Source organism: Jatropha curcas, chromosome 11 (genome assembly GCF_041381405.1).
Source record: "Jatropha curcas cultivar XTBG-Jc1 chromosome 11, XTBG_Jcur_1.0, whole genome shotgun sequence".
NCBI lineage: Eukaryota > Viridiplantae > Streptophyta > Magnoliopsida > Malpighiales > Euphorbiaceae > Jatropha > Jatropha curcas.
This window is the reverse complement of record NC_143161.1, coordinates 13,158,185-13,178,039: the sequence shown is the minus strand read 5'-3', so window position 1 is coordinate 13,178,039 and position 19,855 is coordinate 13,158,185. Positions and strand designations below refer to the sequence as shown.

General features: G+C 32.4%; 1 protein-coding gene across 1 annotated transcript; it reads right to left on the bottom strand.

Annotated features, from left to right (window-relative positions):
- Positions 1-11,538: 11,538 nt before the first annotated feature.
- Positions 11,539-12,443, bottom strand: LOC149492607 (germin-like protein subfamily 1 member 13). The gene is made up of 2 exons (XM_089715990.1): positions 12,281-12,443; positions 11,539-12,199 (listed from the first exon to the last, which is right to left on the bottom strand). The coding sequence occupies exons 1-2, from the start codon at positions 12,402-12,404 to the stop codon at positions 11,637-11,639; spliced, it is 687 nt and encodes a 228-aa protein (XP_089572116.1). The 5' UTR covers positions 12,405-12,443; the 3' UTR covers positions 11,539-11,636.
- Positions 12,444-19,855: the final 7,412 nt, after the last annotated feature.

Sequence of the window (19,855 nt, the reverse complement as noted above, 5' to 3'; positions counted from 1 at the left end):
ACAAATATGAGATACAGATCAATATGTTTCTATACTTTTATGTAGAAAGTCTAATAATAACCACTTATACAAAAAAAAAAAAAAAAAAAAAAAAAAAAAAAAAACAGACAATCTTGATTTGAAGTATCTGATTAAGTTGACAGAGTACTTATGCCATAGGTGATCGCTTACTCTACTTAGTAGCGATTCATGGCCATTGTTCGACTCCATAGTCTTTCTACAAGTCTGATCTGATCTGGTCACTTTCAAATTTCTTCCTTCTACTAGAGAAGAGATTTGCACTTCTTTCTGCATAACTGTCCAAATAACAAAACACACTAGACAAAATCACCATAATGGTGACAAGAATAACTTAAAACTAAATCTAAGAATAAAATCCTAAAATATGAGTAATAATAAATCCCAATATTTAGCAATAGTAACACAAATCTATAGATCTGATGATTATTTAAGAAACAAACAAAAAAAAATGAAAAAGAGAAATGGGTGACCACCAGTGAGAGCTCAACGGTGGCCGCCAGTAGAAAAAGAAAAGAGAGCATCTAGGGTTTGAAAGAAAGGGATAGTCGGCTAGAAGAAAGGAGTTGAACAATAGAAAAATAAAATGTCCCTCTAAATTATAATTAATACAACAGATTTATTTAGTGCAAGTTTTAAGTTAAAATACTTGGTGATAGAATATAAATATTTATTAGAGACTTAACCGTGATTCAATAAGATCTAATTTACTTTAGGATCAAATATTATATTTTCCATAGAATGAGAATAGGATTACAATATTTCATTTCTATTCCTCCACAAACACTCAATTGACGTCATCATTTCAAAATACTTATTTAATTAGTAATTCCAAATACGTATCCAACAATAATTCTAACTCCAAGTCTAATCAAAGTCTTTTACCTCTATATAAAGGGGATCAAACTCCCTATTCAGGGACGCAAGATGTGACAGGTCATCTATTCAATTACGATTGTTTATTATTCTTTTATTGACTTAAGCATCAACGTAGTTTCTTGTGAGGATTAAAGCAGCCAGTATAAAGTTAAATTCATTTATGAAAGACGAGCCCACTTGAAAGCTACCTCTGTGTTCTTTTTTTATTTCTATCCTTTTTCTATTCAAGCTATTATGATTACTTATACATAATTAGCCACAGTCCTAACAGATGAGGAGTGTGCGTTAGTAGAGCTATTCTAACGGGAGTTAGGAGAGCTATTCTAACGGGATTACAATACAAAATGCAAATAGTTGCTGACACATCACATATCCGTTATACCCCCCCCCCCCCTCAAGCTGGAGTTGGTGAGAAATCAACTAACCCAAGCTTGAGAACAAAATCACGATATGAATAAGATGGCAGAGACTTAGTAAACATATCAGCCAGCTGCATTGTAGAAGGAAGAAAAGGAGTGCTAAGGAACCCAGCTTGAATTTGATTCCGAACCACATGACAATCAATGTCAATGTGCTTGGTGCGTTCATGAAACACCGGATTTGCAGCTATATGAATAGCTGCCTTATTATCACAATGAAAAGGAATAGGTCGATGAACAGGAACATGAAAATCAGTCAATAAGGAAGATAACCACTGAATCTCGCAAACCGTAGTAGCCATGGCTCTATATTCCGATTTAGCAGAGGATCGACTAACCGTAGACTGCTTTTAGTCTTCCAAGAAACCAAGGAAGTGCCAAGAAAAATACAATAACCAGTAACTGAGCGGGCGAGAATCCGTACAAGATGCCCAGTCAGCATCAGAAAAAGCTCGAAGCTTTAAATCATTTGTAGCGGGTAAAAACAAACCAAGATAACTAGTACCCTTCAGGTAGCGCAAAACTGTAAGAGCTGCTTTGAGATGTTGAGTATGCGGAACCTGCATGTATTAACTGAGTTGCTGGACTGCATAACTTATGTCAGGCCGGGTCATAGACAAATAAAGTAACCGACCAACAAGCCGCCTATAACTTTCTACATCGGACAATGGGTGTCCCATATCTGCTGTTAACTTAACACCTTGTATATAAGGACTAGCTGCAATCTTGGCATCTTGCAAGCCAGTATCAGAAATAATATCAGAGATAAACTTATGTTGAGTTAACATAATACCAGCGTCTGTACGTGCCACTTCAATGCCCAAAAAATATCTAATATCACCAAGATCTTTAACAGAAAATTTCTTGTCTAAATAATGCTTCAGATCAGAAATAAGTGTAACAGATGGACTAGTTATCAGACAATCATCGACATAAACCAGCAAGGCAATAAAAGTTTTCCCAGTACCTTTCGTGAAAAGACAATGATCAGAAGAGGATTGCTTGAATCCTGGGATAATAAACTCGAAGTTAATTCTTTATTCCACTGTCTACCAGCTTGCTTTAACCCATAAAGTGAGCGCTGCAATTTGCAAACTTGCCCTGTTTCAGCTTTATCATAACCAGGAGGAACTTGCATATAAATATCCTCATCAATGAAACCATGTAAATAAGCATTATTAATATCAAGTTGCTTGACAGACCAGGAAAGAAAACCCTTACAGTAACAAGCTTGGCAACCGGAGAAAAAGTCTGATTATAATCCAGGCCCAGTAACTGATTGTACCCTTTGGCGACGAGCCTTGCTTTATATCTATCAACACTTCCATCTGCATTATATTTAACCTTGTAGACCCACTTACAACCAACATGTTTAGTATTAGGAGGCAAAACAGTTAATGTTCAAGTATTATTTTGTTCCAAAGCAGTTAATTCATCACGCATAGCATTCACCCAATTCACATTATTTTTAGCATCATTATAATTGCAAGGTTCTTTAATTTTAGATAATTGTGCAACAAAGGTTATATGAGAAGAGGAAAAATTGACACGAGAATTGGTAGTGGGATTAGTAACATAATCATCAAACCAAGCAAGTGTTTTCGTAACCCTTGTACTACGCCGAGCCAGCGGTAAACATCAGGAACCTGTAATGGCAGCTCAGTATCATTATCCATAGGAAGGTCATTATCCAAAGGCAAATCTTGGAATTCAATGGAAGAGAATAAAGGGTCTGTACGAGGTTCAGAAACTGGTGTAGGTGAATTTAATAGAAGTGGTGGAGATGTATAATCAGCATGGGAAAGACAAGTGGGTAAAGCAAAAGTAGTGACATCTGTGGGTTTAGCATGGTGAAAAGGAAAAACAGTTTCCATAAAAACAACATCACGAGAATAAATAATAACCTTGGTAGTGAGACAATAAAGTTTGTATGCTTTTTGGTTTTGGGCATATCCTAATAGGACACATGGGAAAGCTCAAGGATCAAATTTTTTCTTGTGTGGTATGGTATTGGTGGCATAACAAAGACAACCAATAGTCCGAAAATAATCATATATGACAGGTTTATTATGTAACCGCTCAAAAGGAGTTAGCCACTGCAAATTTTCTGATGGTAATCGGTTTGTGATATGGGTAGCAGCTAGTAACAATTCAGACCAAAAATAAGAAGGAAGTTTGGATTGGAAAAACAAGGTTCTGGCTATATTCAACAAGGTTCGGTGTTTCCGTTCAACGACTCCATTTTGTTGTGGAGTGTAAACACAAGTTCGCTGATGTAAGGTGCCCTGTTCCTGTAGAAAAGAACTACATGCTGAATTGACAAACTCAGTCCCTTTGTCAGTACGAATAATCTTAACTTTCTTGTCAAAATGGGTAAGCACATAATTGAAAAATGATTTCAAAGCAAGCAACACTTGGTCTTTCGTTTTCAACATATATGTCCAGCAAAAACGACTAAAATCATCGACAATTGTGAGCATATAAACAGCATTTGTAATTGATTTCAACCCATAAGGCCCCCATAAATCAACATGGATGAGATCAAACGCAGTCTTAGAAGCAATAATGCTAGTAGGAAATGATAACCGAGTTTGTTTTGCAACTGGACAAACAGGACACATTAACTCTGTATAATCACACTTAACTACCCCATCCACATGTTTCAGTCTCTTGAAAGAGACGTGTCCTAGCCTAGCATGCCAAAGCATTGCTAAATGTTTATTATGCTTAGAACAATGACTAACAGAATTACAAGAGCTGATATTATTAAAAGACTCTTTTCTCAAATAATAAAGATCTTCAATCACTGTTCCTTTGGCCAAAACTTCTTCAGTCTATAAATCCTGGAACAAACAATATTCAGGAAATGAGTGTACTGACATTCCACAGGTCCGAGTAAGCAAACTCACAGACAACAAATTGCACCTAAACGAAGGTACATATAAAACATTATACAAAATGATTCTAGAGTTGAGCTTAATAGTACCAATGTAGATGACCAATCTGGTTGAATTATCAGGCAAGCGAATAGTCTTAGGAGGGTTCAATTTAATGACTTGGTCATAAAAATGAAGATGGGGTGTGATGTGATCAGTTGCACCAGTATCGATTATCCAATTGTCCTTGCAATTAAAATTGATGCTAGTAAATACAGAATTGAGTAAAGTACCTGCAAAATTCACGTTTCTGATATCTCCATCTTCGTGATCTGCACTGCTACTCTTGGATTGAATAAATTTCTGATATTCGTGATGTAGAAAATCAGTCATTCCTTTATCTATCCTATCGGTGCCCTTCTGCTGCTGCATAACCTGCAAAGGTGTTTCTGCTATTGTACCACGAATAACATTGTTTGCTCTATGATATTTACTAATGTCAATACCCTTCTTCTGCTATAATTCAAGAAACCAGTCTGGATACCCATGAACAAGAAAACAATCATCCACAGTATGACCCCCTGTTTTACATTTAGTGCAGTACTGCTTCCTTTTATCTTCTTTGCGTAAAGAAGAATAATTCCGATTACCTCCAGACCCGCCACTACTTCGACCTCCTGTGGTATTCCGTCGAGCAAGCATTACTGCAGCTGTTTCAGTAGAGGCTGTGCTATCAGTCTGCACCTCTCTCTGCTTCTCAATGCTCATGATCATTGAATAGGCTTTATTGATAGATGGCAACGGATCTTGGAGAAGAATTTGATTCTTGACGTTATCATATTCATCTCCTAATCCCATCAAAAACTGCATCAATCTACGATTATTATCATAATCTGTAATCGCAGTGCCGGTATCACAACAAATAGGTAACGGAGCTAAACACAACGACTCGTCCCATCGCTTCTTTAAATTAGTATAATATTCAGTTACTGAATTATTACCTTGTCTGTAACTAGCAATATCTCGTTCAATCTGATAAATCATTGGTCCATTGCTCTCACCATAACGCTGCTTCAATTCATCCCAAAGAGCCTTGGCATTCTTGCAAAATACGAAGGCATCAGATATATCCTTTGACATGGCATTCAATAACCAAGACACCACCATACTATCTGCTGTCAACCATTTATCATAGTCATCGGAATCAGTCGCCGGAGCCTTAATCTTCCCATCAATAAACCCTAGCTTTTTCTTAGCTCGAAGAGCTATTTGAACTGACTTACTCCAAGAAAGGTAATTTGGCCCTTTCAAAGGTACACTCACCAAACTAAATCCAGGAGCTTCAGAATTGCTCACATAATACGGATCATCTGCACTACTTTTTGTAGTAATAGCTGCGAGAATTTTCGCGAGATCGTCTGGACTCATCATATTGAAATCGTGGATCAAAGAAAGAAAGAAGGGAAAAAAAAAACTGGAAATCAAAATTTACCAACCAGGCTCTGATACCATTATGAGGATTAAAGCAGCCAGTATAAAGTTAAATTCATTTATGAAAGAGGAGCCCACTTGAAAGCTACCTCTGTGTTCTTTTTTTATTTCTATCCTTTTTCTATTCAAGCTATTATGATTACTTATACATAATTAGACACAGTCCTAACAGATGAGGAGTGTGCGTTAGTAGAGCTATTCTAACGGGAGTTAGGAGAGCTATTCTAACGGGATTACAATACAAAATGCAAATAGTTGCTGACACATCACATATCCGTTATAGTTTCAAGCCTAGAACTCTTCTCCTCTTTCCTTTTTCCGTTCATTTCTTGTAGCTTTTATGGATGGATTTATCAAAATCTATCACTTGGTTATAATTTTAAATATATTTTAAAATAATAAAAATATTTAAATAATATAAAAATGAGTATTACTAAACAGTTTAAAATAAAGATTAAATGTTGATGGGTTATATATTAAACATGTGAGTTGTCATTTGTCTCCGAAGCAACTCATGTGAAACAATCTCCCAAATCTATTTTCCATGAGAAGTTATTTAACTCTATCACATTTATGTAAAACTCATCATTTATATTTGTTGCAAAAATTTATGACACCCTTAATTTTTTACTTTGATGAGTTGAAAACCTCTATTAATAAAGTTGCACATATTAAAAAATCAACTCGTAAAATCGTTTATTAAACACTTCAATTCCAATTTGATCAATTTATTAAATACTTATTAAATAGTTAAATATGTGAAAATTATTATTTTGCAAACCACATATCAAATCAATATTTTGCATATAAAAATCAAAATTCTTTATTAGTATCAAGAGATATGCAATATTAGCAAAAATCATAACTTTAAGATATAATAGATCTCCAATAAAATTTAGAGTGTTACAATTTTTTTGCAACAAATATAGGATACTGAATTTTGTGTACTTGGTTTAATTTCATTTTGTAGTGCACCCTTATTATAATTTCTTATCCATTTCTTGGGGCCAAAAGAACTTTATAAAAAAAATTTAGTGGCATTATCAACTTTTAGCTTAATTTGTTCAACTCTTCAATTATTAGAATTACATCTTTTTAAATATTTTAACTTACAAAATTATAACTATTGAGCACTTTAATTTGTGAACTTGTATTATTATTATTATTATTATTATTATTATTATTATTATTATTATTATATATTGGTTATTGCAAATATAAAATTGTCATCCACTAATTTATAAATATATGCATAAAGCACCGTATTTGTTAAATAATCCATTTAATAATTGAAAAATTATTTAAAATTACGTTCAATATATATAATTTTTTTAAGTTAAAGTATACAATAAGTGTAAATTCAATAACTAAAGATTTATCAGATGAATCTAAAAGTTAAAGGATAATATCACTGATTTTTTTTTAAAAAAAAAATTAAATTGTAAATTTAGGTATTTAGCCTATTTATTGGACTAAGAACAAGTAGTTTAGATTCCACATCAATAGTTTACCTTTTATTTTCAAATTTTCATTAAGTTTCTATTTATGTATGTTTGAAAACATTAATAAATAAAATATTTATATATATGATGTCATCTGATTACCTGGTGAAGGTTTTATTTTAAGCAATTATATTATTAGCTCAACGGAGAAATTAAACATTTGATTGGATAGCTTTTGTGGCCAAGTCATTATTGGCTGCTTTCCTAAAACTTTTTGAATGGAGATTTTGTTTTTGTTGAGCAAAATAATATAATAATAATAATAATATTGTATCCATATTTCTATTCATATTATAATTTGTATTGGTCAATGGTCATAGTCAAATAGTCTGTAATATTATATTATACATTCATCTAATAATTTTTCTTCATAGTTTGTAACTTTATAAAAGTTGAGTAACACAACTTTAATTTTTTTTTTTTTTTTTTTTTTTGAATATAGAGGAAGGGATGAAACCCAAAAGAAATATAAATAAACTCTCAAAGGATTAACTAGACATGGACTTATACCAAGAAATATCATATATATCCCAACTTAAAGGATTCAGAACTGAAAAAGATGCGTAATTTTTATTTTTGATTAATTAAATAATTGAATTTATAAAATTACATATATTAAAAATTTTAACTTATAATAAATTTTTGCTAATGAAACATAAATTTAAATATTTCGAATGCATAATGTGTAATCAATAAATCTAACTCTTTACGCATTATTTAGCACAAGTTTTCAACAATGATATTTACATATTATTGAATATCCAGTAAATATTTAATTAGTGCAACTTTCATAAGTTGGAATGTTAATAGAGCAATTTTACAAATTAAAATATTTAATAATTTTATAATTTAACAAATTCAACTGGATAAGCCTTTGATGGATTGTTTCACCATTAACTTTCTATTATATTTCAATCTCATCCTAATTTAATTTTTATGTCAATTTTATCCAAAACTTTAATCTTCTGTAACAATAACACTCTTAATTGTAATTAGAACTTAAATTGCAAATACAAAATATATTTTTATTGGAACCACACTTGGACCTTCAGTTAACTTAATCTAAGTTTGCTCTCTCATACAAATTTGCTAAGTTTAATTGTTCTCTTAATTAAATATATATATTTTTTTTCATTTATGTATTTGCCCTTTTAGATACTTGGATGTAATAACAAGAAATCAAAATGTGAAAAAACGGAAATTACAAAACGGAAAAAACATATATATGTATAAATATAATTAATAAAAATGTAATGACAAGATCTTTTAAAAATTGGAAATTACAAAAGCCACTTGTACAATTTTTTTTTCTTAAAGAAAGAACGAAATCTTCATTGTCTTAGGGAATAATAATCTACATATAATTTGGAATGCTATCTCAAATTTGAAACCGAGCATACTGGTAGGAGGCCCTAGTAAGAGTATGAGCGCTCCCATGTATTTGCTTCCTATCCCGTTTACTTGCTTGCTAACTCACTTGATCGAAATATTCGGTCTAGAATTTAAAATAAATTTACAATCCAAAAACTACCGGTGACAAGTTGAAGTAGGATTAAGATTAGGCTTGGGTTTCTAACACATTCTTCTAAGATGCTCATTCAAATTCTTTATCTCATATCTCATGTTTGTGATTTTCTTATAACCTATTATGTTTTCTGTCCTTAACATATATATTTAAATATAACGTGATTTAATCAAAGGTATAATGTAATGAAAAAGATATTATAATGAAATGTAATTAACATTCTATTACTATGTTTAGTCATGTAATTGAAAAAATTTATAAAATATAATCATCATTATCTCATTTTTATATTTGTTTGTGAATATGTAATGTAATTAACACACTGCTACTACCAACAATCACACTACCATGCACCACTCCATCACCACCAAGATAAAAATAAAAATATTCTTATATTTTGTTATAAGAATGGGAAGAATAGAATGAAAAATCACTAAAAAGATCAAAATACCCATAATTTTATATTGCAATTTAATTTATTCAATCAAAATATATTAAATTATATGTAAAAGAAAATAATTTCCAATAACTTTAATTTTTTGTTTTGTTACATTGCACCTTTGCAACTTATTTTCTTTTAATTTTCATTAGGATTTCTTATTACATCAGCGAACAATAATTATTCTAGTTATAATAGTTTTATTATATATCTGGTCTTCAGAAGAGTGGTCATGTCTTTCCTGTATTATATTTATTAAAAAAAATGTAATAGTCAAGAGAGTAAAAGTTATAAATTGGCTAATATCAATGGCAACAATAATGACTTTATTAATAGCAATAATACAGGGGCACAATAAGAAACTTAATTAAAAACTCTTCTTTGTTTAAAAAGTAAAAATAAAAAAGATTGAAAACCCAATATAGCACTTAATGACAACACTGCATACAAAAAATTCAAAGAGTCGCTACAATTTTAAGAACACATAATATTTAAATACGCCATACATAGGGATGGAAGCGCAATGACTATTCGCAAATTTTGAACTACCCGTAACCATATCCGTTTAGAATTTTATTATCTGTATCCGTTCCAAACTTGTTTAAATATTCATTTAAATATCTGAACCTATTTAAAATTTTACTACCCGTATGAGTAGGATATCCTTACATTTTAATCTATCTAAATCCAAACATATTTAAAATGTATTTTTTACTAATAAATGGGTACTCTCATCCAACGGATCGGAGCGGAACGGGTACCCTAAAATATTTGTCTCACTTCCGTCCCTAGCCATACAACTAAGAAGATTCCAAGAACTCAAAATAGGCCATAGAATTAGCTTTATTTACTAATAAAAAATCAGACCCATAAAGCATGCTTTAAGGCATAATAACGTCGTGAAGTAGAGAATCAAGATGGTTTATCTTCGGACAAAATTTTCCAACGATCATGCCTGACATTTGATTAACCAAGTAAATAAACTTTCAAAGATAAGGATATATAAATTTTAAATGTGAGAGAACAAGTAAATATGAATCTTAACCACGTATGACAACAAAGAATTTCGACAATTCGACTGCATTCTTACATATTGATTATTGAATTAAGCAATTGCAATAAAAGCATAAATTTATTCTCAACTTAGGGCTTCGGCAATATTAGCTATTAGTTATTAGCTTGTAGCTGTTTAAATTAGAAGTGATTGATAAAATAGTTGTTTAGTTAGCTATTTAACTTAAAATGACAAACGAAAAACATTAGATATTTAAATAGCTGAATTCAACGAAAAAAATGGATGTGATTGTCAAAAAAAATTTAATTAATCTATGTGAAACACTAAAATTAGAATGTTTAATCTTTGATAAAAAGCCCTCTTAAAATGTTAAAATCAGCTTTGTGTTAATGATTCTTCCTAAAACAATCCAAAAGTGTTAAAATAGAAATTTTAACAACTGCCTTGAATATGCCCTCTACTTGTCTGTTGGAATCATTGTAAGCCTTGATAACAACATCTGATAGTTCTAGATCTGACACTTCAAACTTAAACTTTGACAGAAGTTTAAATGGACATACATTCAGAGCTGGGCCATCATCGATCATAATATTGATTTTTCTAAAAAAAATAAAAATGAAAAAAGAAACTGTGGAATCTTGATCCAAATTAAATGAAGAAGGAAAGTACCATTTTTATGACAACATTACAACCAAGGCCTCAAGAGTCAATATACACCATTTGCTATTAGTTTTTGTCTTCATAATCCTCAACTTATTAAAAGATAAATGTATCAGAAATACGAATCAAGAGCTTAGGCATAAGTTCCATGACAAATACAAATTACTATTGGGGCAAAAGCTGTTTCTGTCATTTTATTTTTCTTTCCAGATTTGTACTCTTTTGGTATGAAACTAATCTTATTTTTAAGTTTTACATTCCCTATCTCTTTTGCCTTTGTTAGTCCACCATTTTCAATCAATCTTAGATGTTCAGTTTTTTTTTTTTTTTTTCTTTTTTCTAAATAGTGATTTTAACATATATTTTCATTACTCTTTTTACATATTTATGCCATACACTTAATAAGTTTTGAAATAATCACTGCCATAACCAATAATTCAATGTTACTATGTTAGAGTTAAAAAAAAAAAAAAACAAAAGTCCAACTGAATTAATATAATAAATTTGGATTTCTTTTTTGAGCTTGGGCGAGCTACTAATCAACTAATCAAGTCATATTAAACCAAAAATTCAAATATATATTAATTAAATAACTTGCAATAGTACACATCACTTAATGTAACATGAACTTGGTGAGAGAGGCATATATTAACCATACTCATCCTTATTATGCTACAATACTCTCTTTTGAGATTAAAAAAAAAGAAAAGAAAAGAAAAAGAAAAAGAAAAAGAGAAACTCTTTTTATTTACTACAATGTAGTGAATTATTATGAGGATATTAATTAACTTTCTGCTTGGAGAAAAACTCAATTAATAAAGCTGATCTGGATCAACCCATTCTTCTTTTTGAAGTTTAGTCACTAAATCCTTATCAAGATGGAATGCTCTTGTCAAAACATCAGGATTTACTGATGGGGTAGCTCCAAAAATTGTATTTGCAATAGTAACAACTCCTGGGTTTTGGCTATTCAATACAGCTAGAGCGACTGCAGGAGTCTTGCCAATATTTAACTGGAAGTGAATGAGTCCATGTGGAAACACAAGTGCATCTCCTGGCTTTAAGATTTTGGCGAAAAGGCGGTGATCAGGATTTCCTCTAATAAAACCCGCATAAAGAGTTCCTTCTAAGACAGTCAGTATTTCTGCTGCTCGAGGGTGAATATGGGGTGGGTTTAGACTGCCATTTGGAGCAAAATCAATGCGGACTATGGATAAGGCATTAGTGTTGAGTCCTGGAACTTGATCTACGGTTGAGAGGGTGAGACGTACTCCTAATTGTTTTGAGGTTTGTTTACGAACGTTAAGCCCTGTAATAAAGAAATCGTCTGCTGTCACTTTCTCTGGATCTTTGCAAAATTTTCCATTAACGAACACTGCATCAAAGTAATGGAGTTAGTTATATACTTAGAGACAATGAAAAAAGAAAGAAAGAAACACAATTAGCTCACACTTACCACCATGTTTGGTATCATTGGTTGCAACACAAATGTCCTGGAGAGGACTAGGGTCATAAGCCATGGCAGAAGAGAATACCAGAGCCAAGACTGCAAGAGCTACGAGGAAATTAGCAGTTTTCATTTTTGCTTAATTATAATTCTACAACTTGTTATTTGCTTCGATGAGGTGTGAGAAATCTTGCATGGCTATTTATAGATGAAGGCTTTTAGTTCTTTTTTTTTTTTTTTAATATAAATATTTGATAAGCAAAGAGACAATTGTCGCCATATTTGATAAGCTAAAATTAGATTTTCAAAGTACGTGGGCTGCTTTACAAATAGTTACAGTACTGTAACTTTACGGCCGCCAAAGGTAATCGATTTGTATTTGTTTGACAGTGCAAGCCATTAGTAGGGAGTTTGGGTAAGTATATTGGTGTTCCATTACTCCATGAGTTAGTTTTTCATGCTTATAATTGATAGTGGTTAATTGATAAATGTTCGTATTTGGTAAAATTTTGACAGCTGTTATTGTTAAAATATAAAACAACAAAGCATAATTGTTTTTTATATTTCTTTTAATTTAAGGTGAATGTATTATTTTACTTTACTGTATTCCATAAATAAAAATATTAATTAAATTTTTTAAAATAATACTTAATAAAAAATTTATTTTTAAATAAGTACGATTAAATTGTCATAAAAAATATTAATTTTAAAAGAATAAATTTATTAGCAATTATTTGTATGATAGTAATGAAATTCAAATATAATATAAATACAAATCAGTCATCAACTATTAAAAAAAAACTCCAAAATGTGCTTATCAAACACCCAAAACTTAATTAGTTATTAAGTACAAATAAACTATCATCTGCATGAATTAATTAAACTAAATGCCGGACTATTTGATTTAATTGTTACTGAGCTCAAAGTAGACTGTTGTTGCTATTATAAAATATCTCATATTATTTTTTAGTTAATTTATTATTCAAGTAAAAATTAGAAAATTTTGAGTAAACTGAATTAGCTATATTTATTGTTAAAGTAAATTTTATGGTAAGTGAAGAGTTGAATTCAGTTCCTCATTCATTGAATATTTCTAGAAAGATTGAAAAAATTTATACAGTAAACTGAATTTTGAGAATTCATCAAATAATATTTTCAATTCTGTTTGGTTTAATTTATAGATTTTTAATCTTTAAAAATAACTAAGAGTTAATTTTAAAAATATTTAATATTATTTAAAGTTTGATTTTGCTATCCAATCACAAACCACCAATCAGGCAGCTTAATTAACTTGGCTTTGAAAGCTATATAATATCCAATACTAGTAAATAGCTCAATGCAGTTTTCTTTGACTTATGAGACCTTAATCAAAATCGAATTTCCCTGCTGATCGCTGACACGTCACCACTCACAGAAGTCTCTGCTGTCCAACTGGAATTGCCCATAATCATCAAATTCTGAGCTCTTTTATTCATCGTGACTGCAAATGGCTAATTTTTTAAGTACAGAGGAGTAAAACTATATATTAAGAATGATTTTTATAATTTATTAAATATAAAATTCCATTTTACAAATAAAGTTTTTACCAAATTTATTTTCAATAAAGTAAATTCCATATAGATTTATTATTCCACAACAACAATGAGAGGCAAATAAGTGATGATTTGTATAACATTCTACCATTCATAAGGCATAAATGTTACCATATTATGAAAGAATATGCATTATATATTTATGGATCAGAAAACTTGAACATAAATTCCTGATCATATTTATTTAACAATCTATCAATTTGTTTATTTAGTGCAATTTTTTTTAAAGAAATCAAACTAGAAATTTCCTTAAGTGAAAACTGTATACAAATATGAGATACAGATCAATATGTTTCTATACTTTTATGTAGAAAGTCTAATAATAACCACTTATACAAAAAAAAAAAAAAAAAAAAAAAAAAAAAAAAACAGACAATCTTGATTTGAAGTATCTGATTAAGTTGACAGAGTACTTATGCCATAGGTGATCGCTTACTCTACTTAGTAGCGATTCATGGCCATTGTTCGACTCCATAGTCTTTCTACAAGTCTGATCTGATCTGGTCACTTTCAAATTTCTTCCTTCTACTAGAGAAGAGATTTGCACTTCTTTCTGCATAACTGTCCAAATAACAAAACACACTAGACAAAATCACCATAATGGTGACAAGAATAACTTAAAACTAAATCTAAGAATAAAATCCTAAAATATGAGTAATAATAAATCCCAATATTTAGCAATAGTAACACAAATCTATAGATCTGATGATTATTTAAGAAACAAACAAAAAAAAAATGAAAAAGAGAAATGGGTGACCACCAGTGAGAGCTCAACGGTGGCCGCCAGTAGAAAAAGAAAAGAGAGCATCTAGGGTTTGAAAGAAAGGGATAGTCGGCTAGAAGAAAGGAGTTGAACAATAGAAAAATAAAATGTCCCTCTAAATTATAATTAATACAACAGATTTATTTAGTGCAAGTTTTAAGTTAAAATACTTGGTGATAGAATATAAATATTTATTAGAGACTTAACCGTGATTCAATAAGATCTAATTTTACTTTAGGATCAAATATTATATTTTCCATAGAATGAGAATAGGATTACAATATTTCATTTCTATTCCTCCACAAACACTCAATTGACGTCATCATTTCAAAATACTTATTTAATTAGTAATTCCAAATACGTATCCAACAATAATTCTAACTCCAAGTCTAATCAAAGTCTTTTTACCTCTATATAAAGGGGATCAAACTCCCTATTCAGGGACGCAAGATGTGACAGGTCATCTATTCAATTACGATTGTTTATTATTCTTTTATTGACTTAAGCATCAACGTAGTTTCTTGTGAGGATTAAAGCAGCCAGTATAAAGTTAAATTCATTTATGAAAGACGAGCCCACTTGAAAGCTACCTCTGTGTTCTTTTTTTATTTCTATCCTTTTTCTATTCAAGCTATTATGATTACTTATACATAATTAGCCACAGTCCTAACAGATGAGGAGTGTGCGTTAGTAGAGCTATTCTAACGGGAGTTAGGAGAGCTATTCTAACGGGATTACAATACAAAATGCAAATAGTTGCTGACACATCACATATCCGTTATACCCCCCCCCCCCTCAAGCTGGAGTTGGTGAGAAATCAACTAACCCAAGCTTGAGAACAAAATCACGATATGAATAAGATGGCAGAGACTTAGTAAACATATCAGCCAGCTGCATTGTAGAAGGAAGAAAAGGAGTGCTAAGGAACCCAGCTTGAATTTGATTCCGAACCACATGACAATCAATGTCAATGTGCTTGGTGCGTTCATGAAACACCGGATTTGCAGCTATATGAATAGCTGCCTTATTATCACAATGAAAAGGAATAGGTCGATGAACAGGAACATGAAAATCAGTCAATAAGGAAGATAACCACTGAATCTCGCAAACCGTAGTAGCCATGGCTCTATATTCCGATTTAGCAGAGGATCGACTAACCGTAGACTGCTTTTTAGTCTTCCAAGAAACCAAGGAAGTGCCAAGAAAAATACAATAACCAGTAACTGAGCGGCGAGAATCCGTACAAGATGCCCAGTCAGCATCAGAAAAAGCTCGAAGCTTTAAATCATTTGTAGCGGGTAAAAACAAACCAAGATAACTAGTACCCTTCAGGTAGCGCAAAACTGTAAGAGCTGCTTTGAGATGTTGAGTATGCGGAACCTGCATGTATTAACTGAGTTGCTGGACTGCATAACTTATGTCAGGCCGGGTCATAGACAAATAAAGTAACCGACCAACAAGCCGCCTATAACTTTCTACATCGGACAATGGGTGTCCCATATCTGCTGTTAACTTAACACCTTGTATATAAGGACTAGCTGCAATCTTGGCATCTTGCAAGCCAGTATCAGAAATAATATCAGAGATAAACTTATGTTGAGTTAACATAATACCAGCGTCTGTACGTGCCACTTCAATGCCCAAAAAATATCTAATATCACCAAGATCTTTAACAGAAAATTTCTTGTCTAAATAATGCTTCAGATCAGAAATAAGTGTAACAGATGGACTAGTTATCAGACAATCATCGACATAAACCAGCAAGGCAATAAAAGTTTTCCCAGTACCTTTCGTGAAAAGACAATGATCAGAAGAGGATTGCTTGAATCCCTGGGATAATAAACTCGAAGTTAATTCTTTATTCCACTGTCTACCAGCTTGCTTTAACCTGTAAAGTGAGCGCTGCAATTTGCAAACTTGCCCTGTTTCAGCTTTATCATAACCAGGAGGAACTTGCATATAAATATCCTCATCAATGAAACCATGTAAATAAGCATTATTAATATCAAGTTGCTTGACAGACCAGGAAAGAAAACCCTTACAGTAACAAGCTTGGCAACCGGAGAAAAAGTCTGATTATAATCCAGGCCCAGTAACTGATTGTACCCTTTGGCGACGAGCCTTGCTTTATATCTATCAACACTTCCATCTGCATTATATTTAACCTTGTAGACCCACTTACAACCAACATGTTTAGTATTAGGAGGCAAAACAGTTAATGTTCAAGTATTATTTTGTTCCAAAGCAGTTAATTCATCACGCATAGCATTCACCCAATTCACATTATTTTTAGCATCATTATAATTGCAAGGTTCTTTAATTTTAGATAATTGTGCAACAAAGGTTATATGAGAAGAGGAAAAATTGACACGAGAATTGGTAGTGGGATTAGTAACATAATCATCAAACCAAGCAAGTGTTTTCGTAACCCTTGTACTACGCCGAGCCAGCGGTAAAACATCAGGAACCTGTAATGGCAGCTCAGTATCATTATCCACAGGAAGGTCATTATCCAAAGGCAAATCTTGGAATTCAATGGAAGAGAATAAAGGGTCTGTACGAGGTTCAGAAACTGGTGTAGGTGAATTTAATAGAAGTGGTGGAGATGTATAATCAGCATGGGAAAGACAAGTGGGTAAAGCAAAAGTAGTGACATCTGTGGGTTTAGCATGGTGAAAAGGAAAAACAGTTTCCATAAAAACAACATCACGAGAATAAATAATAACCTTGGTAGTGAGACAATAAAGTTTGTATGCTTTTTGGTTTTGGGCATATCCTAATAGGACACATGGGAAAGCTCAAGGATCAAATTTTTTCTTGTGTGGTATGGTATTGGTGGCATAACAAAGACAACCAATAGTCCGAAAATAATCATATATGACAGGTTTATTATGTAACCGCTCAAAAGGAGTTAGCCACTGCAAATTTTCTGATGGTAATCGGTTTGTGATATGGGTAGCAGCTAGTAACAATTCAGACCAAAAATAAGAAGGAAGTTTGGATTGGAAAAACAAGGTTCTGGCTATATTCAACAAGGTTCGGTGTTTCCGTTCAACGACTCCATTTTGTTGTGGAGTGTAAACACAAGTTCGCTGATGTAAGGTGCCCTGTTCCTGTAGAAAAGAACTACATGCTGAATTGACAAACTCAGTCCCTTTGTCAGTACGAATAATCTTAACTTTCTTGTCAAAATGGGTAAGCACATAATTGAAAAATGATTTCAAAGCAAGCAACACTTGGTCTTTCGTTTTCAACATATATGTCCAGCAAAAACGACTAAAATCATCGACAATTGTGAGCATATAAACGGCATTTGTAATTGATTTCAACCCATAAGGCCCCCATAAATCAACATGGATGAGATCAAACGCAGTCTTAGAAGCAATAATGCTAGTAGGAAATGATAACCGAGTTTGTTTTGCAACTGGACAAACAGGACACATTAACTCTGTATAATCACACTTAACTACCCCATCCACATGTTTCAGTCTCTTGAAAGAGACGTGTCCTAGCCTAGCATGCCAAAACATTGCTAAATGTTTATTATGCTTAGAACAATGACTAACAGAATTACAAGAGCTGATATTATTAAAAGACTCTTTTCTCAAATAATAAAGATCTTCAATCACTGTTCCTTTGGCCAAAACTTCTTCAGTCTATAAATCCTGGAACAAACAATATTCAGGAAATGAGTGTACTGACATTCCACAGGTCCGAGTAAGCAAACTCACAGACAACAAATTGCACCTAAACGAAGGTACATATAAAACATTATACAAAATGATTCTAGAGTTGAGCTTAATAGTACCAATGTAGATGACCAATCTGGTTGAATTATCAGGCAAGCGAATAGTCTTAGGAGGGTTCAATTTAATGACTTGGTCATAAAAATGAAGATGGGGTGTGATGTGATCAGTTGCACCAGTATCGATTATCCAATTGTCCTTGCAATTAAAATTGATGCTAGTAAATACAGAATTGAGTAAAGTACCTGCAAAATTCACGTTTCTGATATCTCCATCTTCGTGATCTGCACTGCTACTCTTGGATTGAATAAATTTCTGATATTCATGATGTAGAAAATCAGTCATTCCTTTATCTATCCTATCGGTGCCCTTCTGCTGCTGCATAACCTGCAAAGGTGTTTCTGCTATTGTACCACGAATAACATTGTTTGCTCTATGATATTTACTAATGTCAATACCCTTCTTCTGCTATAATTCAAGAAACCAGTCTGGATACCCATGAACAAGAAAACAATCATCCACAGTATGACCCCCTGTTTTACATTTAGTGCAGTACTGCTTCCTTTTATCTTCTTTGCGTAAAGAAGAATAATTCCGATTACCTCCAGACCCGCCACTACTTCGACCTCCTGTGGTATTCCGTCGAGCAAGCATTACTGCAGCTGTTTCAGTAGAGGCTGTGCTATCAGTCTGCACCTCTCTCTGCTTCTCAATGCTCATGATCATTGAATAGGCTTTATTGATAGATGGCAACGGATCTTGGAGAAGAATTTGATTCTTGACGTTATCATATTCATCTCCTAATCCCATCAAAAACTGCATCAATCTACGATTATTATCATAATCTGTAATCGCAGTGCCGGTATCACAACAAATAGGTAACGGAGCTAAACACAACGACTCGTCCCATCGCTTCTTTAAATTAGTATAATATTCAGTTACTGAATTATTACCTTGTCTGTAACTAGCAATATCTCGTTCAATCTGATAAATCATTGGTCCATTGCTCTCACCATAACGCTGCTTCAATTCATCCCAAAGAGCCTTGGCATTCTTGCAAAATACGAAGGCATCAGATATATCCTTTGACATGGCATTCAATAACCAAGACACCACCATACTATCTGCTGTCAACCATTTATCATAGTCATCGGAATCAGTCGCCGGAGCCTTAATCTTCCCATCAATAAACCCTAGCTTTTTCTTAGCTCGAAGAGCTATTTGAACTGACTTACTCCAAGAAAGGTAATTTGGCCCTTTCAAAGGTACACTCACCAAACTAAATCCAGGAGCTTCAGAATTGCTCACATAATACGGATCATCTGCACTACTTTTTGTAGTAATAGCTGCGAGAATTTTCGCGAGATCGTCTGGACTCATCATATTGAAATCGTGGATCAAAGAAAGAAAGAAGGGAAAAAAAAACTGGAAATCAAAATTTACCAACCAGGCTCTGATACCATTATGAGGATTAAAGCAGCCA

Excerpts from the sequence above, each read along its gene's own strand:
- LOC149492607 (XM_089715990.1), bottom strand. The coding sequence starts at position 12,404 with ATGAAAACTGCTAATTTCCTCGTAGCTCTTGCAGTCTTGGCTCTGGTA. Across the intron at positions 12,200-12,280 it reads CAATGATACCAAACATGGTG|TGTTCGTTAATGGAAAATTT; the intron begins GTAAGTGTGAGC and ends ACTTTGATGCAG.